General features: G+C 40.6%; 1 protein-coding gene across 2 annotated transcripts; it reads left to right on the top strand.

Annotated features, from left to right (window-relative positions):
• Positions 1 to 80: 80 nt before the first annotated feature.
• Positions 81 to 16805, top strand: LOC101485393 (transmembrane protein 184B). Of its 2 annotated transcripts, XM_014409409.3 has the most exons (10): positions 81 to 567; positions 2899 to 3132; positions 6836 to 7001; positions 11605 to 11695; positions 11851 to 11926; positions 12149 to 12240; positions 12354 to 12523; positions 13358 to 13552; positions 13873 to 13899; positions 14414 to 16805. In XM_014409409.3, the coding sequence occupies exons 2-10, from the start codon at positions 2899 to 2901 to the stop codon at positions 14641 to 14643; spliced, it is 1281 nt and encodes a 426-aa protein (XP_014264895.3). In that variant the 5' UTR covers positions 81 to 567; the 3' UTR covers positions 14644 to 16805. The 2 variants fall into 2 exon arrangements, with proteins under 2 accessions (XP_014264895.3, XP_014264896.3); XM_014409410.3 differs by lacking the exon at positions 13873 to 13899 and having other exon boundaries at positions 82 to 567.
• The last annotated feature ends 29 nt before the right edge of the window (positions 16806 to 16834 follow it).

Below are 16834 nucleotides of genomic sequence, written 5' to 3'. Positions count from 1 at the left end.
ATCGGGTGCTGGGTGTGGATAGAAAGTTGCGTTATGTTCAATGGCCAAGCACGGAGAACGACAAAGGCGTGACTGCGCATGCGCTGAGCGGAGTCGCTGCTGTTGATACAGAGAACTGCTGCTGATGTGGGTGAAATAACGGCGTTAGTAGTCCATTAGCATTGGATTGGAAATGGCAAGCTAATACCAGTTATTTTCTCAGTTTACACCTCAGCGGCGTGTTTTATTTAAAGCTTTCTAAAACCGTGTTATACGTCTTTGGTTTGTCTCTACTGGAAGAAGTAACTGCTAAGTTTGTGTTAGGCTAGAAAAGGGCTCGCTAACACTGGTTAGCAGCTGAGGTCGGCGTCATTAAAGCTCAGCTGTCGACTCTTCCCGCAGAAGAAGCCAGTTTCCGGAATTGAAAGAAAGATGCAGTGATTACATACGTGGCTTTCCCTCGTTTGAATGCAATAGCTTGGCTCGGTAACTTTTTATACTCCCGAAAGGCTCGAGATTGGATTCGAGACGATGAGCTAAGTTGATGCCTGGATTCAAATCGGCGCACATCAAACAACTGCAGAGGAGGTAAGCAAAGCGGCAGCACGGAGTCATGAGCGCCGATCAGCGGCTGTAATTTTCCGCTTTTATTGTGTCTTTCCTAACACTCATAACGGAATGGCTCAAATACCTTGTCATAAATCAGCATTTGTGTGCTAACTGTTATCCCGCCTGAATTTTTCACCTGTCTGATATTGCATGTATAGCACGGCTGTGTGCACTAATACGAAGGGTTGAAAGCTGGGAAGCTTGACTTCTCGTCCTTTGTGTATTTTCTTTAATCTGCTCTTAACACTATAAAAATGACTTGTAACCACTGCTGAATCCTGTTGTGTTCACTTCATCTGGCTGAACACAGCCTCGGTGCCCTGGTGTGTTGCAGTATGTTTCAGACAGCTTTCCTGGCCTGAAGTCTTAATTCTTGTCACAAAGACTGCCAATTCGATTGATGTCGAAGTACAATGCATGTTTTGAAATCTTTCCCCGGGTGCAGTCAGCAGGACTGATGATCTGTTTTGTCTGTGGCCCACTGGGAACCAGCGAGGTGTAAGTGCAAGGTGCTGATCATCTCCATTGCGTATGCACAGCAGTGAGCACAGACTTTAATACGGATAATATGCAGATCATTTGTATGTTTATTTTAACATGGCATGTTTTAACTGATTTACATACTATAAATAAAGTCATTTTCTAACTGTTTACTTACCAGAACATGGCAAAACCAAACATAACATTATCATTTTGGACATAGAAATTCAGCTGTTAAATCAACGTGATCCTGATCACACTGAAACCTCTTTAATTACTCAAATAATAATATTTACTAGTACAACTAAAATCAATAATAATGCTAATAACAATATTCTACTTGTGTCTTTGTGGTGGTATTAAAAACAAGCAAAGCATTTAGACTGAATTGTCTGTAGGGTTCTAAATTTATTTCTGGGTTTGTTTGTTTTTTGTTTGTTTGTTTTGTTTTCAACGAAAACATATTCTGGTGTGTGTGTGTGTGTGTGTGTGTGTGTGTGTGTGAGAGAGTGAGAGAGAGAGAGAAAGCGACACACTGGCTCATTCCCAGTTGCTGCATTGCCACAAGCTGATTTAGGCTTTGGCAAAGTGGCATGAGTCATCCATGACAACACTGTGCAATCACCCTATATTTAGCTGGTGTTTCAGGAGGCTTTGAAAGTCATTGTGAAATTAGTTTTCACTGCAAACTATTAGATTATTGCCTTACTGAAAATCTGTGCCAAGACATTGACGTAGGTGGAGAGATGACGTTGCAGGGAGATGTAATTTGATGATTGGGGGCGGGTAGCAGAGCATCTGTCTCGATGTGTGTGTGATGTTGTGAGTGCCGGTTTGGCCGGTCGCCTGTCTAGTTTTCACTTGTCCTCATCAGTCCTGTGTAATTATGAGATGAATGCCACTTCTGCAGCTCATAATTATGTCATTATGAGCTGCAGAAGTGGTGTACTCAGGCAGCTGTGTGGAGTTTGTGTGCTCCCCCTGTGCCTAAATTGGTTATAGGTGTGAATGAGAGCATGGATGTGTCTGGCCATGTGATGGGCCTGTTCAGGATGCACAGCCTGGATACCCTCCAGCCCCCAAGATTCTGAGGCTGTTCCATTAGCTTTGTGGAATAGAAACTTCAGAACACCTTTATCCATTTTCCTAATGTACATTTGCGTGCAGTTGTTTCCTTTAATTTCTACTGCTTTCAGCTTTCACCAACCACATGCAGCCACAGGCATGATCGTGTTAGTTCTGCGTTTTTTGACTAATTTGTGCAAAGGTGTTTCACTACTCTCATGAGATATGTTTGTGCATAGTGCTATTTCTAGCTGCACTCCACTTCATTCTGCCCAGAGCAGAGCACCGGGAACAAGAAGAGGAGAAACTGGGTCACCAGATCTTACGGATCTGTCACTGTGTGATTTAGGGATTTTTCAGCCCTCTGCTCCATGTCTTGATGTGTGTGTTTTTTGCCCGTTTTCACCAGTGCCTCCTCACCCGCCTACCTTGTGCTTCCTCTTTTCACTCCTTCCATTTGATCTGGCTTCATACGTCTGCCAGCCGTGCAGTGTCATTTGCACTTTTTTGTGCACTGTCCTACTTTGCTCTGCTCTTTATCTTTTGCTGTTTTCTCGTTCCAGCTTCGGCAGATATTGGCATGAGATTTAGGTCGTTGGCCGCACGAGCCCACTGAGATGCATTTACACATCAAGAGTGTTTTATTCAGGCTTTACAAACTGGAACATGTTCTGTTGATCGATGCATGCTATTAAAAATGTCGAGGGTAAATTAAGTGTGATACAAGAAGCATATTTGTTGATGAAGTGTCCTTTCTTCATTCAGATGAGTCAGCTTTGGTGGCGAGTCAAGCGGCTGTCAGAGAGGTTGGAGAATGACTCTCCTAGCGGCCTCACCCTGGGGTCCCCAGCCACTACAGCCCCACAAGGATCCAACACATCATGGGTGCCTAAAACCCCAGTGGTAACACCAGATGAGCCAATTTTCCTCATGACCTCCACTGCCCAAACTATATCAGGGTTTTTTGTTTGGACAGCTCTTCTGATCACATGCCACCAGGTAAGCAGAGTGGTTAAATGGTCAGCGGGTTTAAATGAAATGTTCCACTAACAGCTACCTGTGAGAGGGTAAACTGTGATCTAAGAGGTTAAATAATAATAATTACAGGGTTTTGAGAGTTCTTTCTACAGTCCAAGGGTATTTGGGAACCTGTTGACTATGTGGTGGTTTCACTAAAGGAATAACCAGGTTATGCTTTTTATTTGGTCAAAATATGTCACTAGGCAAAACTCAAATGCACTCTTTGCTAACATGTTGTTAATGGTTTCATTCAATGTGGTTACATCTGTTTTCCCGTCTTTGCCCATAGCACTTACCCGAAACATTGATCTCAATGTCAGTGTTTTGGGTAAGTGACTCAAAACCCAAATTTGAATCATGATCATGATTGTTTGATTTTATTTAGACTTAATTAAAGGTTGGTTGACTCTTTATGTGGATGTTCACACACCAAGCACATGTAGTGTTATGTGCTTCATATGAGGAAATATTCTTCTTCCAAATATTATGGGATTTTCTGTCTGCAAATTTGTTTTGTTTTTGATGTGAAGGTGATAAATAACATCCCATTCCCATGAATTGGCTACACTGTGTTCGTGAAGAAGTTAAATAAGTACTTATTCTCATCTACAATCTGCTTTCTAAAGGCTCCTACACATGGTGAGATTTCAGCAACATTACAGGTTCATTGCAAGCCAAATTGTGCCACGTGGATCTAATTTGTTGTTGTTTGGAAAACAAGTTTGATGCATCTAGGCTGTATACTGACAATTCCTGCTGAAATGTGGACTGACACAGACAGCTAAACCTACTCTGCTGTTTGTTACCATGCCCAGTTGTGTTAGCTGCAGGAGACATCATATGAAAAAAGCTCCCATTGCCACAGCTCAGAAATATTTACTTCTTTATGGCTTTAATTCCACTGACTTGCGGGGAGCAGGGAGACAGTCATCCTAAATTGCTGACATTGAGTTTTGTCCTAGTCTAGTGTCTTTAGTCACCGAGCCACATTTAAATCTTTAAAGCAGCCTTTAGGAGCCAGGTTTAAGATGGCTGCAAGCATTAAACATTAGAAACAAGTAAAACGAATACATGTCTTTGTGTTTTATTTGGGGCTGGCAGTAGTACGATTACATAAGTGCAGTGAAAAAGAGATGGGCAAAACAACATGCTATAAATTTTCCTTGCAGGCTGTAAAAACTTGGAATATTCTAGTTTGTGGCAACCTTGAGCGCGAACACACGAGAGTGCCAAGTTTGATTGACTGAATTTAATCCGGCCCTCTTAAATTTATCCAGCTTGGGACAATTTACGATGGCTGTATGGCAAGACCTCAGCAGTACTAAAAGCCTGTGGAGTGCTGTGTGCGAGCCCTGCAGAGAACTGCAATTCATGGAATAAGAGCAGTTTACCTTGTCAGGTTTCTTTGTTTGTCAGCCCTCATGTTACACTGAAGCATTCAGGTAACATCCCTTTTATGTAAGGGGGATCTATTGTACCTCGAGGCATAGTTGAATGATTTCTCTTCCATTGTTTGCCGATGCTCTTCACACACTCGGTTAAAGAATAGCTTTGTGTCGCTCTGGCAACAGGTGCTCCTGGCTTGAGTATAACACTGTACAGGAGCAGGAGATGTGTGTGCTGAAAGTAGGGTCACCTAGCAACGATTGCCTGTGAGTGCACTGTCTGGCCTGGTGTGTTGTCCCCCCCTCCCCTTTCAATGTTTGTTATTTTACCAGAGGTGTGTCTGTTTACAGGCCAGGAAAGGTGATAGGTGTGGACATTGTGTAAGTGGAAAAGAGCCACAGGGCGCAGACAGAGGTGCTGGTGACAGCAGCCCACCCTGTCCTTCCTGCCATCTGCTTCTCTGAAAAGGAGTGATAAAAGCTCAGTATCAGTTACCCCCATCAAGCACACACTCACAACACACACCCTGCAAACTCACTCTATTCCAGTATCAGACTCTGGCAAGTGTATACTGACTGCACACATGCAGGTTTCATGAGGTAGCCATTACTTTGGGCCACCCTGATTACCTAGCACATTTTGAACTGTGGTTTTGCAGTGAGAAAACTGATCCATGTTGATCTCATGTTGTGCTTTTAGTTGTTTTTTGTTTCTTTGTTGTTGTTTTTTAATGTGACAACTACTAACCCATTTTTTTTCAGTTACAATTTTTGGCTTCAATTATTATAAAAACAAGAAAATCAAGATAAAACAATTATTGGGTCACATTTCATTTTTGCATTGACGCTTTTATTTGGTCAGTACCAGCACGCCCTTTTCCATGACACTGATAGCTTTTGTCTCACTCTATGTGCAGGCCCCAAACACGCTCCCTGCCAGACTTTACCATGTTTTAGTTTAGGTCCTATTTTTTTTTAAACTAAACTTTAAATAAAGTTTAGGAAATTTAATCATTATATAGGCAAGTTTAAATACAGTATGTTTGCATTTTAAAAATTAGAAATATTACGTGGTACATTAGGTTGTTGGTGGAAACCTGATACCATTTTCCTTCTTTGTTTATGCAGCCCATACATAGCATGTCAACAGGGTTTTTCATTATCTCTGTTTTTATAGGTGTAGATGCTCTCATGAGCAGGTTTAAATTTACTGACCATTTTGTTCGGTACACGTTGCTAATACCTGGTTGGACCTGCTTTTGCCGTCAGAATTGCCTGAATTCTTCATGGCATTGATTTTTAGCAGAGATTTTGGTCAACATTGACATGACATCACACAATTGGTGCAGATTTGTCAGCTCCACATCCATGATGTGAATTTTACATTTCACCACATCCCAAAGGAGCTCTATTTGATTGAAATCTGGTGACTGTGGAGACCATTTCAGTACGGTGATCTTATCATGTTCACGAAACCATTTTGAGATGATTTGAGCTTTGCAACGTGGTGCGTTATCCTGCTGGAAGCAGTCATTAAAAGATCGATATACTGTAGGCTTTCACCTTTAAATGATGCGCAGTTGGTGGTCCAAAGTATGTCAAGAAAATAACCCTGAATACCTTTACACCACCACCACCAGCCTTAAACTTTGATACAAGGCAGGATAGGTCCATCCATGTTGTGTGGACCTACTATCTGAATGTTGCATCAGATCAAGCATTGTTTTTCCAATTTGCTCTAGCTCATCAAGGTCGACCGTATTGTGCCTTGGCTGTAACAAGTAGTTATTTGAGTTACTGTTGTGTTCCAATCAGCTGAAAGTAACCTGATCATTCTTCTCGGTCTTCTCTGACATTAACAGGGCATTTTCACAGGATGTTTTCTCTTTTTCAGACCATTCTCTGTAAACCCTACAGATGGTTGTGTGGGAAAATCCCAATAGATCAGCACTTTGTGAAATACTCAGCCCATCTGGCCTTAACAACCATGCTAAGTTTAAAGTCACATAATTTACATTTCTTCTTCGTTCTCATGCTCAATTCGAACTTCAGCAACTACCTAACTTCAGTAACTAATCAAATGGGTGGTGAGTGTAGATACACCTTTGCCAGTGCTGCACAATATTTACTTGCTCGTTTAATTTTGTCTTTAAGTTATGGAGGCTTTTTCCAGCATATGGAGCTCCTTGTTGGATGATGGTGTCTTTTATAGGAGCAGTTTAATCTTAGATTTCTAAATAAATGACTTTATATGTTTAGATGAACTTATGTTTCTCTAACCTCTTTTTCTTTTTCAGATCTACATGCACCTACGTTACTACAGCTCTCCAAACGAGCAGCGGCACATAGTTAGGATCCTCTTCATAGTTCCCATCTATGCCTTTGACTCCTGGCTCAGCCTGCTTTTCTTCACCAACGAGGAGTATTACGTGTACTTCGACACAGTCCGAGACTGCTATGAAGGTGAGTGGACAAAGTAACAGAGTCAAATTAAATACACTAGCCTATTATGTTGCACGCAGGAATATACGCTGCCACATGTGCCATCACAGTATGGTCAGCATTTAACACAACAATGAGAGTAAGTGTGAGGGTGTAAGAATTTATGTGCTGTGCCCACTAACAGAGGGCCTTTACAGTGTGTTCATTTACAAAGGTTGCCATCTTTGTTCTCATGTCTCCATGGCCTGTTGGGATTGCAGGGAGGGGGGACAGGTATCCTAGCAACTGAGTGGAAAAAGAGCAAATGCTTGAGAAGGCATCTCACTTCTAAGCAGATAAATCATGATGTATCCCACCATTATTCAAAGTGCTTTTTGGTATTTTCTGTCATTTATAGTATATTGTTGGTAACTAGTAGTGGATGCTTATAATAAACATAAACAGAGTTTTAGGTTAGGATGTCGGTGTACGTACACGTAACCCCAGTGAGACAGAAGCTCAGATTTCAAACTGCTCTAAGGACTCCATGTCAGTTTTTTTGTACCCTTTATGATGATGACATTGTGATCTAGGCACAAAAGCCCAACCCACCCACTGTTCAAACCTTAGGTTTACGTGGAGAAGCCATTCAAAAGAATATTAGCTTCTTCGTATGTTCTTGTTTCAGAGTTAAAACATACTGTATCTGTAATTATGCAGTACTGAAAAACCCAGGACCCAATTGTCGTCCATGTGCTGCAATCACAGGCTTACTTTTAAGCTCAGCAGCTTTCAACTGTAAAGAAAGCTGAGGCAGCAGGGAGCCTGAGTCTGTGGATTACCCTTAGATTAGCCGACAAACACCTGGGCCAGCAGGAAAACTGCGATCACTGTGCAGCCCAGTCAGTTTTTTTAAATTGCGTGTTACTCCTCAGCAAAATAGAAAGTAAACCACTGACCACCGCACAGAATACAGTGGGGCAAAAAAGTATTTAGTCAGCCACCGATTGTGCAAGTTCCCCCACTTAAAATGATGACAGAGGTCAGTAATTTGCACCAGAGGTACACTTCAACTGTGAGAGACAGAATGTGAAAAAAAAAATCCATGAATCCACATGGTAGGATTTGTAAAGAATTTATTCGTAAATTAGGGTGGAAAATAAGTATTTGGTCACCTCAAACAAGGAAAATCTCTGGCTCTCACAGACCTGTAACGTCCTCTGTAAGAAGCTTTTCTGTCCCCCACTTGTTACCTGTATGAATGGCACCTGTTTGAACTCATCATCTGTATAAAAGACACCTGTCCACAGCCTCAAACAGTCAGACTCCAAACGCCGCCATGGCCAAGACCAAAGAGCTTTCGAAGGACACCAGGAAAAGTATTGTAGACCTGCACCAGACTGGGAAGAGTGAATCTACAATAGGCAAGCAGCTTGGTGTGAAAAAATCAACTGTGGGAGCAATCATCAGAAAATGGAAGACATACAAGACCACTGATAATCTCCCTCGATCTGGGGCTCCACGCAAGATCTCATCCCGTGGGGTCAAAATGATCATGAGAACAGTGAGCAAAGATCCCAGAACCACACGGGGGGACCTGGTGAATGACCTGCAGAGAGCTGGGACCAAAGTAACAAAGGTCACCATCAGTAACACACTACAACGGCAGGGAATCAAATCCCGCAGTGCCAGACGTGTTCCGCTGCTGAAGCCAGTGCATGTCCAGGCCCGTCTGAAGTTTGCCAGAGAGCACATGGATGATACAGCAGAGGATTGGGAGAATGTCATGTGGTCAGATGAAACCAAAGTAGAACTTTTTGGTATAAACTCAACTCGTCGTGTTTGGAGGAAGACAAATACTGAGTTGCATCCCAAGAACACCATACCTACTGTGAAGCATGGGGGTGGAAACATCATGCTATGGGGCTGTTTTTCTGCCAAGGGGACAGGACGACTGATCCGTGTTAAGGACAGAATGAATGGGGCCATGTATCGTGAGATTTTGAGCCAAAACCTCCTTCCATCAGTGAGAACTTTGAAGATGAAACGAGGCTGGGTCTTCCAACATGACAATGATCCAAAACACACCGCCCGGGCAACAAAGGAGTGGCTCCGTAAGAAGCATTTGAAAGTCCTGGAGTGGCCTAGCCAGTCTCCAGACCTCAACCCCATAGAAAATCTGTGGCGGGAGTTGAAAGTCCGTGTTGCTCGGCGACAGCCCCAAAACATTATTGCTCTCGAGAAGATCTACATGGAGGAATGGGCCAAAATACCAGCTACTGTGTGTGCAAACCTGGTAAAGACCTATAGTAAACGTTTGACCTCTGTTATTGCCAACAAAGGTTATGTTACAAAGTATTGAGTTGTATTTTTGTTATTGACCAAATACTTATTTTCCACCCTGATTTACGAATAAATTCTTTACAAATCCTACCATGTGGATTCATGGATTTTTTTTTTTCACATTCTGTCTCTCACAGTTGAAGTGTACCTCTGGTGCAAATTACTGACCTCTGTCATCATTTTAGGTGGGGGAACTTGCACAATCGGTGGCTGACTAAATACTTTTTTGCCCCACTGTATGATGCAACTGCCCTATATGCTTTGTTGAGATTTTTCTAAAAATATTTAGATTTTTAAAGAATAATGGATATTAAATCCAGGAGAATGTTTTTACATTTTTGATATCAGATAATGATGAATTACACAATGGTCTACATATATAACTGTAAATTGTTTTTTTGTTTTTTTTTTAATTTCTGGCAAAAAAATGTTCTCTCTCAGTCAGATGGGCAGTAACGCGTTACTGTAACCCAATTACTTTTTTCAAGTAACGAATAAAGTAAGGGATTACTATTGCAAAAACGGTAATTAGATTACCGTTACTTTCACGTAGGAACACTGCGTTACTAAAACCGTGATTTATTTATTTATTTATTTTTTTGCGAGAATGTCTCATGACAGTGACGTAAGCAAGTGCGACGTTTGTGACAACAGTTGCGTGCAGATCAACAATGGATCATATATCGAGTGCAGGAGAGAGTATGAGCGTGCAGAGTTTAAAGCTTGGAAGTACTGACCTTTGAGTTTGATTCCATAAAAAGTGACAAAAACATTAGCGTCCGTTGTGCGTGGGAAGAAAACTTCTTTTTACAGTGAAAAAAACCCTTAAACTTCCGAGCAAGCATTGAGTGCGCAACGACGTAATGGGAAACTCACAGAGAAACTCGCGGATTCTTCAACTGACCGCGGCTCACCTGCACCAGGGTAAACCTCCGCCTACCCCACTCCTGCTTTACAGGTGAAAATAGAGCAACAGGACCGCTAGTCTTTGACTCTATTTATTATCTGTTGTGTTTTACTTGCATCTATTTGAAAGAGTGAATGTAAACACAAAAAAATAAAAAAATAAAAAAAAAAAAATATATATATATATATATATATATATATATATATATATATATATATATATATATATTTTTTTTTTTTTATGTGCTGGAATGTGCAGAAAATAGGTTTAAATATTAAACAAATTTCTTCCAGTCAGAGAATGTTGCATATAATTAAATTTTTGCTTGATGCATAAAGTTAAAAGATTAAAACTAATAAAACAAGTTTTAAAAAGAGACTTTTCCATTTGATTACATTCTGTATGATGGATTATGTAGAAAAAGTAGAATTGGGCTGAAAGATCTATCACTTTATCACCTATTCAGGTTGTAAATCGTGTTTTTAAAAAGTAACTAAGTAATTAATTACTTTTGGAAATAAGTAATCAGTAAAGTAACGGGATTACTTTTTTGGGGAAGTAATCAGTAATTAGGTATTACTTGACCAACACTGCTCTCAGTAAGCGTTTACTGTCACAAGCTTTTACTGTTGCAGGGTGTTTTTTGCTGCATAGAAGAATTACTGTGCCTGGATGCACAGTCAAAGGCTCGTTCTGTGTTTGCTAGTCATTCATAAGACTACTGATAAGTTTCACTTCCTGTCTAGAAATGGCAGTCTCAGCAGTTCTGAAATAGAGTCAGCAAAATCTAACTGTTACTATTAGAGTTACACAGAGTTATTAAAGCATAGTAATTCCTTTACTAGTGTGATAGATGGACTGATTCTTATATCTCACTAAATGAGCACTCAGAGTGCTTTACAACTTGCCTCGTTCACCCATTCACACAAGTACTTTTTTCTATGTCTTTCCTGTGTAAGTGTTTTCTACCTAACATTCACACACAATCATACTCTGCTGGATAACAAATTGGGGTTAGTAGTATGTTGCCCGTGCAGACTGGAGCAGCAACCACCAACCTTCTGATTAGTAGGTGAGCTACTCTACTGCCTGAGCTCTACCACTGTGTGTTGATCACATTGTATATCTGTCATTTCAGTGTATTTTTTTAGCTTGTTTGCTTAGTTTTTGGAGTTCTAAATCCTGCAAGATTATGAAGGTTGCGGTTTCTCTTCCTGTCATATCACTGATATGCAGTTCCTTAGTTTGATGACGCAGTTTCTCATTTGTGCTTTCTGATGCAGCTTAACTCCAGTTAAAAAAAAAATAAAAAAAATTTAAATCTGGCAATTGTTTTCCAGATGCAGAGAGCCACTTTGGAAAACTGTAACCTTTTCTCTGTGTCATCCTCTCCAGCTTTTGTCATCTACAACTTCCTGAGTTTGTGTTACGAGTATCTGGGAGGAGAGAGCGCCATAATGGCTGAAATCAGAGGGAAACCCATCGAGTAAGTCTGATTCCTTTTCATAGTATAACTGCCCATATAATTGGTTACTTCAGTTGTTTCATGTTAAGTGTGTGTGTGTGTGTGTGTGTGTGTGTGTGTGTGTGTGTGTGTGTGTGTGTGTGTGTGTGTATTTTTTAACCTGTATGTCACTTTAGGTCAAGCTGTATGTATGGGACATGCTGTCTGTGGGGCAGGACCTACTCCATTGGCTTCCTCAGGTTTTGCAAACAGGTATGAGTGTTTTAGTTTGGGTGGAGGTTTAGGTTGTACTGACTCTGTTTGAGTGTTGTGGTGTCCACTGTGACAGACAAGTATTAATACATGTTTTCTCCATTTACTAAAAGTGTAACGTGTTCGTAAGCATACCCAAAATATCTACTTGCAAATATTTTAAGCTTGAATGACTGTAGGTATCACACATCACCAACTGTTATGTCTTTCACTTCTGTGCAGGCAACTCTCCAGTTCTGCGTGGTAAAACCACTGATGGCAGTGATCACTGTCATCCTTCAGGCCTTTGGGAAATACAGAGATGGAGACTTCAAGTATGTTTCCACAGCACTGTCAACCAGAGCATCAGCATCTTAGTGTTTAGCTTTAGTTGAAATGACTGTTTGATTTTGCATTTATATAATCTTTTTTTTTCTGTCTCCTCCAGTGTGGCTAGTGGCTACTTGTATATCACAATTATCTACAACATCTCTGTGAGTCTGTCCCTCTACGCTCTCTTCCTCTTCTACTTTGCCACACGTGAGCTGCTCGTCCCGTATAACCCAGTGCTCAAGTTCTTCATGGTCAAGTCAGTCATCTTTCTCTCCTTCTGGCAGGGTAAGTGTGTGTGTATTAACTTTATACATCCTCTCTTAATTCACCTTGGAAGTAGCTTGTTATACACAACTGGAAACCTAGCAAAGGTGACCAATGTAAACTCAGACTTGAAGAGTTGCGAGTTGGAACAAGGAAGACTGCTCATTCTAGTCACTATACTGTAGATACTGTAGAAACAGTCCCAGTGAGAGGTGATCTCTTCAGTCCCCGGCTCCCTAGCCTAGGCTGTATATAACAGATGGATATAGCCACTGGTTCTCTTACATTTTGAAGCCTTGATTCTTGCATCATTTCTGTTGCCGCTGTGCTTTTGCCAGAATGGACAATTTTGGATGATGTGGTGGAGTGCAAATTTTTCATCTAACCCTACCAAGCTTGGTTAGACTCCATGAAGGGTTCATACCAACACAGATACCTGCTATTTTGTGCTAAAAACAACCCACCAAAACTGGAGCACAGAATTCTTTGATGGGTTGTTTGAAGAATTAATCACAGAGGAAACTACAATATATGTCATATAAGGAACTGCAACCTCAAACATAGTGACTTTAATTAATGGAAAAGAACCCCAGTAGACAGCTGCTCATTTTGTGTCTCAGTATTCACTAATCGGTGTGGCTCTGGCGCTAACATTGAAAGAGTTTTTACTGTTTAAAGCAACCTGTCTGTTAGCTTTACAGACCAAAAAGGTTTTTTGTGCCAGGTCCAAATATGTTTATTTTAGTGCCAGTTTTGGGCATTTCCATGCACAGATTCAAATGTTGCTGAACTCTCATGGAGTAATACATCAGTGTTTTGATTTATGTTTTCATATCTTATCTTTGTATATTTCAGGGATGTTGCTGGCCATCCTGGAGAAGTGTGGCGCTATCCCCCAGATCAACTCTGCTGATTTCTCTGTGGGGGAAGGAACAGTTGCTGCTGGCTACCAAAACTTCATCATCTGCATTGAGATGTTCTTTGCTGCTATTGCTTTGCGCCATGCTTTTACTTACAAGGTCTACATGGACAAAAGGCTGGATTCATATGGTAAGCGGCATGTTTATGTGTGTGCGTTGATGTCTGGTTGTGGTAGAGAGTGAAATGTTCAAAGAGCAACTAACAGTATTATAGTATTGTTATTATGTGATTAACAGAGGGTTCTTGATGAAGTCTTTCAAAGCTAATCTGACCTCACTCTTTGTGTCCCTTCCTCTTTACTTTGATTCCTATCTTCAACAATCTGTTTATTTTTGAGTTGTTCTCTTTTCATCTGCCCTCTTTTCTATTCTTTTATTTTCATCTTGACCTTCTTGTGTTTCTTATCTCTTTCTCTCCTTTTCCTCCTCCTTCACTCTGCGGCACTCAAGGCTCATTTCCTATCTATGGACAGTACGGTACGTCTGATGTTAGCTATGTTTTGTCTGTATGTGACTCAGTTGTTTATGTTAAAATGGAATTTGATGTCTTTTTTTTCTCCTTGATTGTGGTTTAAAAAAATATTGCATTTCCATCGCTTGTGTTATGTGTTTCAGTTCAGTGTTTCATTTTCAGCATTGTATAGAAAATACAGATATTTATGTTTCCATTAGATTTTGAAATGATGGATATTTCGCTGTGTTGTTTTGTGTTCTCTCATTTATTTTGCAGTCAGCTAATTCCACCTTCCCACTTTGTTCAGTCTGTGGTCCTACCCTTGTCGTAAACCCTTGCCTTGATAATAAATATGCCAGATGGAGGGATAATATTTATCTTAATATATTTTATATTCTTTGCAACAATGCTTAGGTTTATTTGGACAATCCAGCTGGCAGTTGGGATGGAAACTTAGTTTCTTTCCTTTTTCGCTCATGTATTGCTTCCATTCAGTGTCTCTTTTTAATATTTACCACCTTCCCATCACACCTCCAGGTCGCTGTGCCCCAATGAAGAGCATTTCCAGCAGCCTGAAGGAGACGATGAATCCAGGAGACATGGTCCAGGACGCCATCCACAACTTCTCCCCAGCTTATCAGCAGTACACCCAGCAGTCTACGTTAGAGCGAAGTGGAGGGCCACCGCTCTCCCGCAGCCACAGTAACATCAGCACCCGCGGGGACAATGAAAAGACCCTTCTACTCAGCTCTGATGATGAGTTCTGAGACTCAAACACACACTCAGAGGCTAACCCTTACTCCTGTAGCCCTTCTCAAGTTTTTAGCAGCCACGGAAGAATCGGATCTTTTTTCCCCGACCTCAACATGGAAGTTCAGGCTGTGGTTCTGGTTATTTCACATTTAGATAACAGTGAAAGATCAGATTTATGTCACATGGTTGCCAGATTGCTGAAACCGAGGCAGGGCAGAGTTCTTTCTAAGGAAAAAGGAAATGTTTGCTACAGCACGGAAATGAGGAGCGTGAAAAGAATGTAGATGTTACAAATAAAGTGAGGGAGGAGTGAGGTTGATTCTTTAACTGTCCAAGCTATTATTTGTGTTGTTTTAGTTGTGATTTTAGGCCATCGCTGAAAGAAATGCATTTTTTGTATTCACCCGTGGAAAATGGATTCGTACAGATAACCGTGCCTGCATTATACCATCTTAATCCTGCACTAATGACACTATGGCATTAAAAAAGTTAGATATGAGCTGGAGAAAATAAGTGCCATTTTCTTCTGAGACACGTGGCCTCTTTATTCTTTACTCTTTACACTGATTCATAATCAATATCAATATTCCTCCTCACCTCTCTGCTAGCGCTCTCGCTCTTTGTAATTATATATTGCCAAATAGCACCCTTTGCTCCAAATAACAAGACACTGTCTTAAAGTTTAGGTTTGTTGTTTTTTTCAAGTGACCTTTGAATTGCAGGGGTTATTTTTAATATATGACTTCAATGACAAATAAATATTTTATCTAAATGTTGTTTGAGCTCGAAGGTGTATGTTATTGTTATCCTAGAAATTTTATGAGTTTACTGTGGATGTCATCATTATGTAATGTAATGGCATTCCAGCTGTTGGCCAGACTCTATATTGTTTGCGGAGAAGCACGGTAACAGCTGTAGGAGAGATTTTTAGCGTAGGCAGGAGGACTGACGGAAGGGCAACGCCCACACAGATTACAGATTACTGATGGAGCAGCACTTTCCTGCATAGTCGGCCCAGCTGTGATGCGCCCTGGATTGTGATCTCATAATTAATGGCATTACGTGCTGCACAGATCGGCCCTGCCTCTGCTGGTGTCATTTGTAATGGCATCACTACGACAGCAGCGGCAAATAAGTCACGTTGTTAGCCGCTACAGATAGAGAATGCGAAGATATGCTGGTGAAAACAAGGCTTTAAATCAGATTGAAATCACATTTGTACTTGAATATATTGAGCATTTTAAAATTGGTTGTCAGTACATTTACAGGGACACGAAAAGTGACTAAACTCCTTCGGGCTGGCCAGAAATCCTCTGGTTGGCATTATGTTTTCTTTTTCCAAAAGATGGCTGGAACTGTTTAAGTTATGCATTCATATTTTATCCAATTATGTTTAATATGCGTTTACACAGTGGCTGGTATGAAACTTGCATGTGGTTTGTGGCTCTAAATGTTTGAATGGCAGAGCACAGCTGTATAAAAGCTGAGATTCTGTTTACGTTGAGTGTATATTGATTTAACAGACTGGAGTTAGTGACTGCGGGTCGACACATAGTACATCACAGCCCAACCTTTTGTGAGAAAAGGAGTCAAACCAGCCAAAGTGATGTGTGCGTTTTCAGTTTGTCCTAATGAGAAAATCATATTCAGCCAATAGAAGGTGGGTGAAAGTGTTTGGATTCCATCTGTGACCCACATCCCATCCAGCCGCCTCCTGCCCCAGTGACCGCATTACTTGTGTATCTTTCTACTAAACCTGCATTGCTTCAGTTAAAATCAAGGTCGAGTGTGTTTGTTCTGAGCGTTTCATACTTGAGCATTTTCTTCAAAACACTGTCAGATCATAATTTTGCAAAGCTTATTGTATTTTAATCCAGAAAATACTATATCCAAATGGAAGGAACGCTGTAAATAAAGTCAAACTTAGTGCTGCAAAACCTTTATGACGACGACTGGGACGCCATTGCTTGGTATAGTGCTCTGTTTGAATATATTTGTGTTTTAATGGTTTCATTTCATATATACTCCTGTTTTATTTTTAATTTTGTGTTGTATGATATTTTTTTGTTTGTATATTGGTAATATGACATGTTTTGATGCTATATCGATTTGTGTTGATGTTTCAAAAATAAATAAAAGATGAATAGTAAAATAAAAAGACATTTCTGGCAGTTTTTGCAGGCTTGTAGACTCCATCATTGTCAT

The sequence above is a fragment of the Maylandia zebra genome, linkage group LG4 (genome assembly GCF_041146795.1).
Source record: "Maylandia zebra isolate NMK-2024a linkage group LG4, Mzebra_GT3a, whole genome shotgun sequence".
NCBI classification, from domain to species: Eukaryota; Metazoa; Chordata; class Actinopteri; order Cichliformes; family Cichlidae; genus Maylandia; species Maylandia zebra.
Note: the sequence above shows the minus strand (reverse complement) of the source record. Positions and strands in the feature narration are given on the sequence as shown.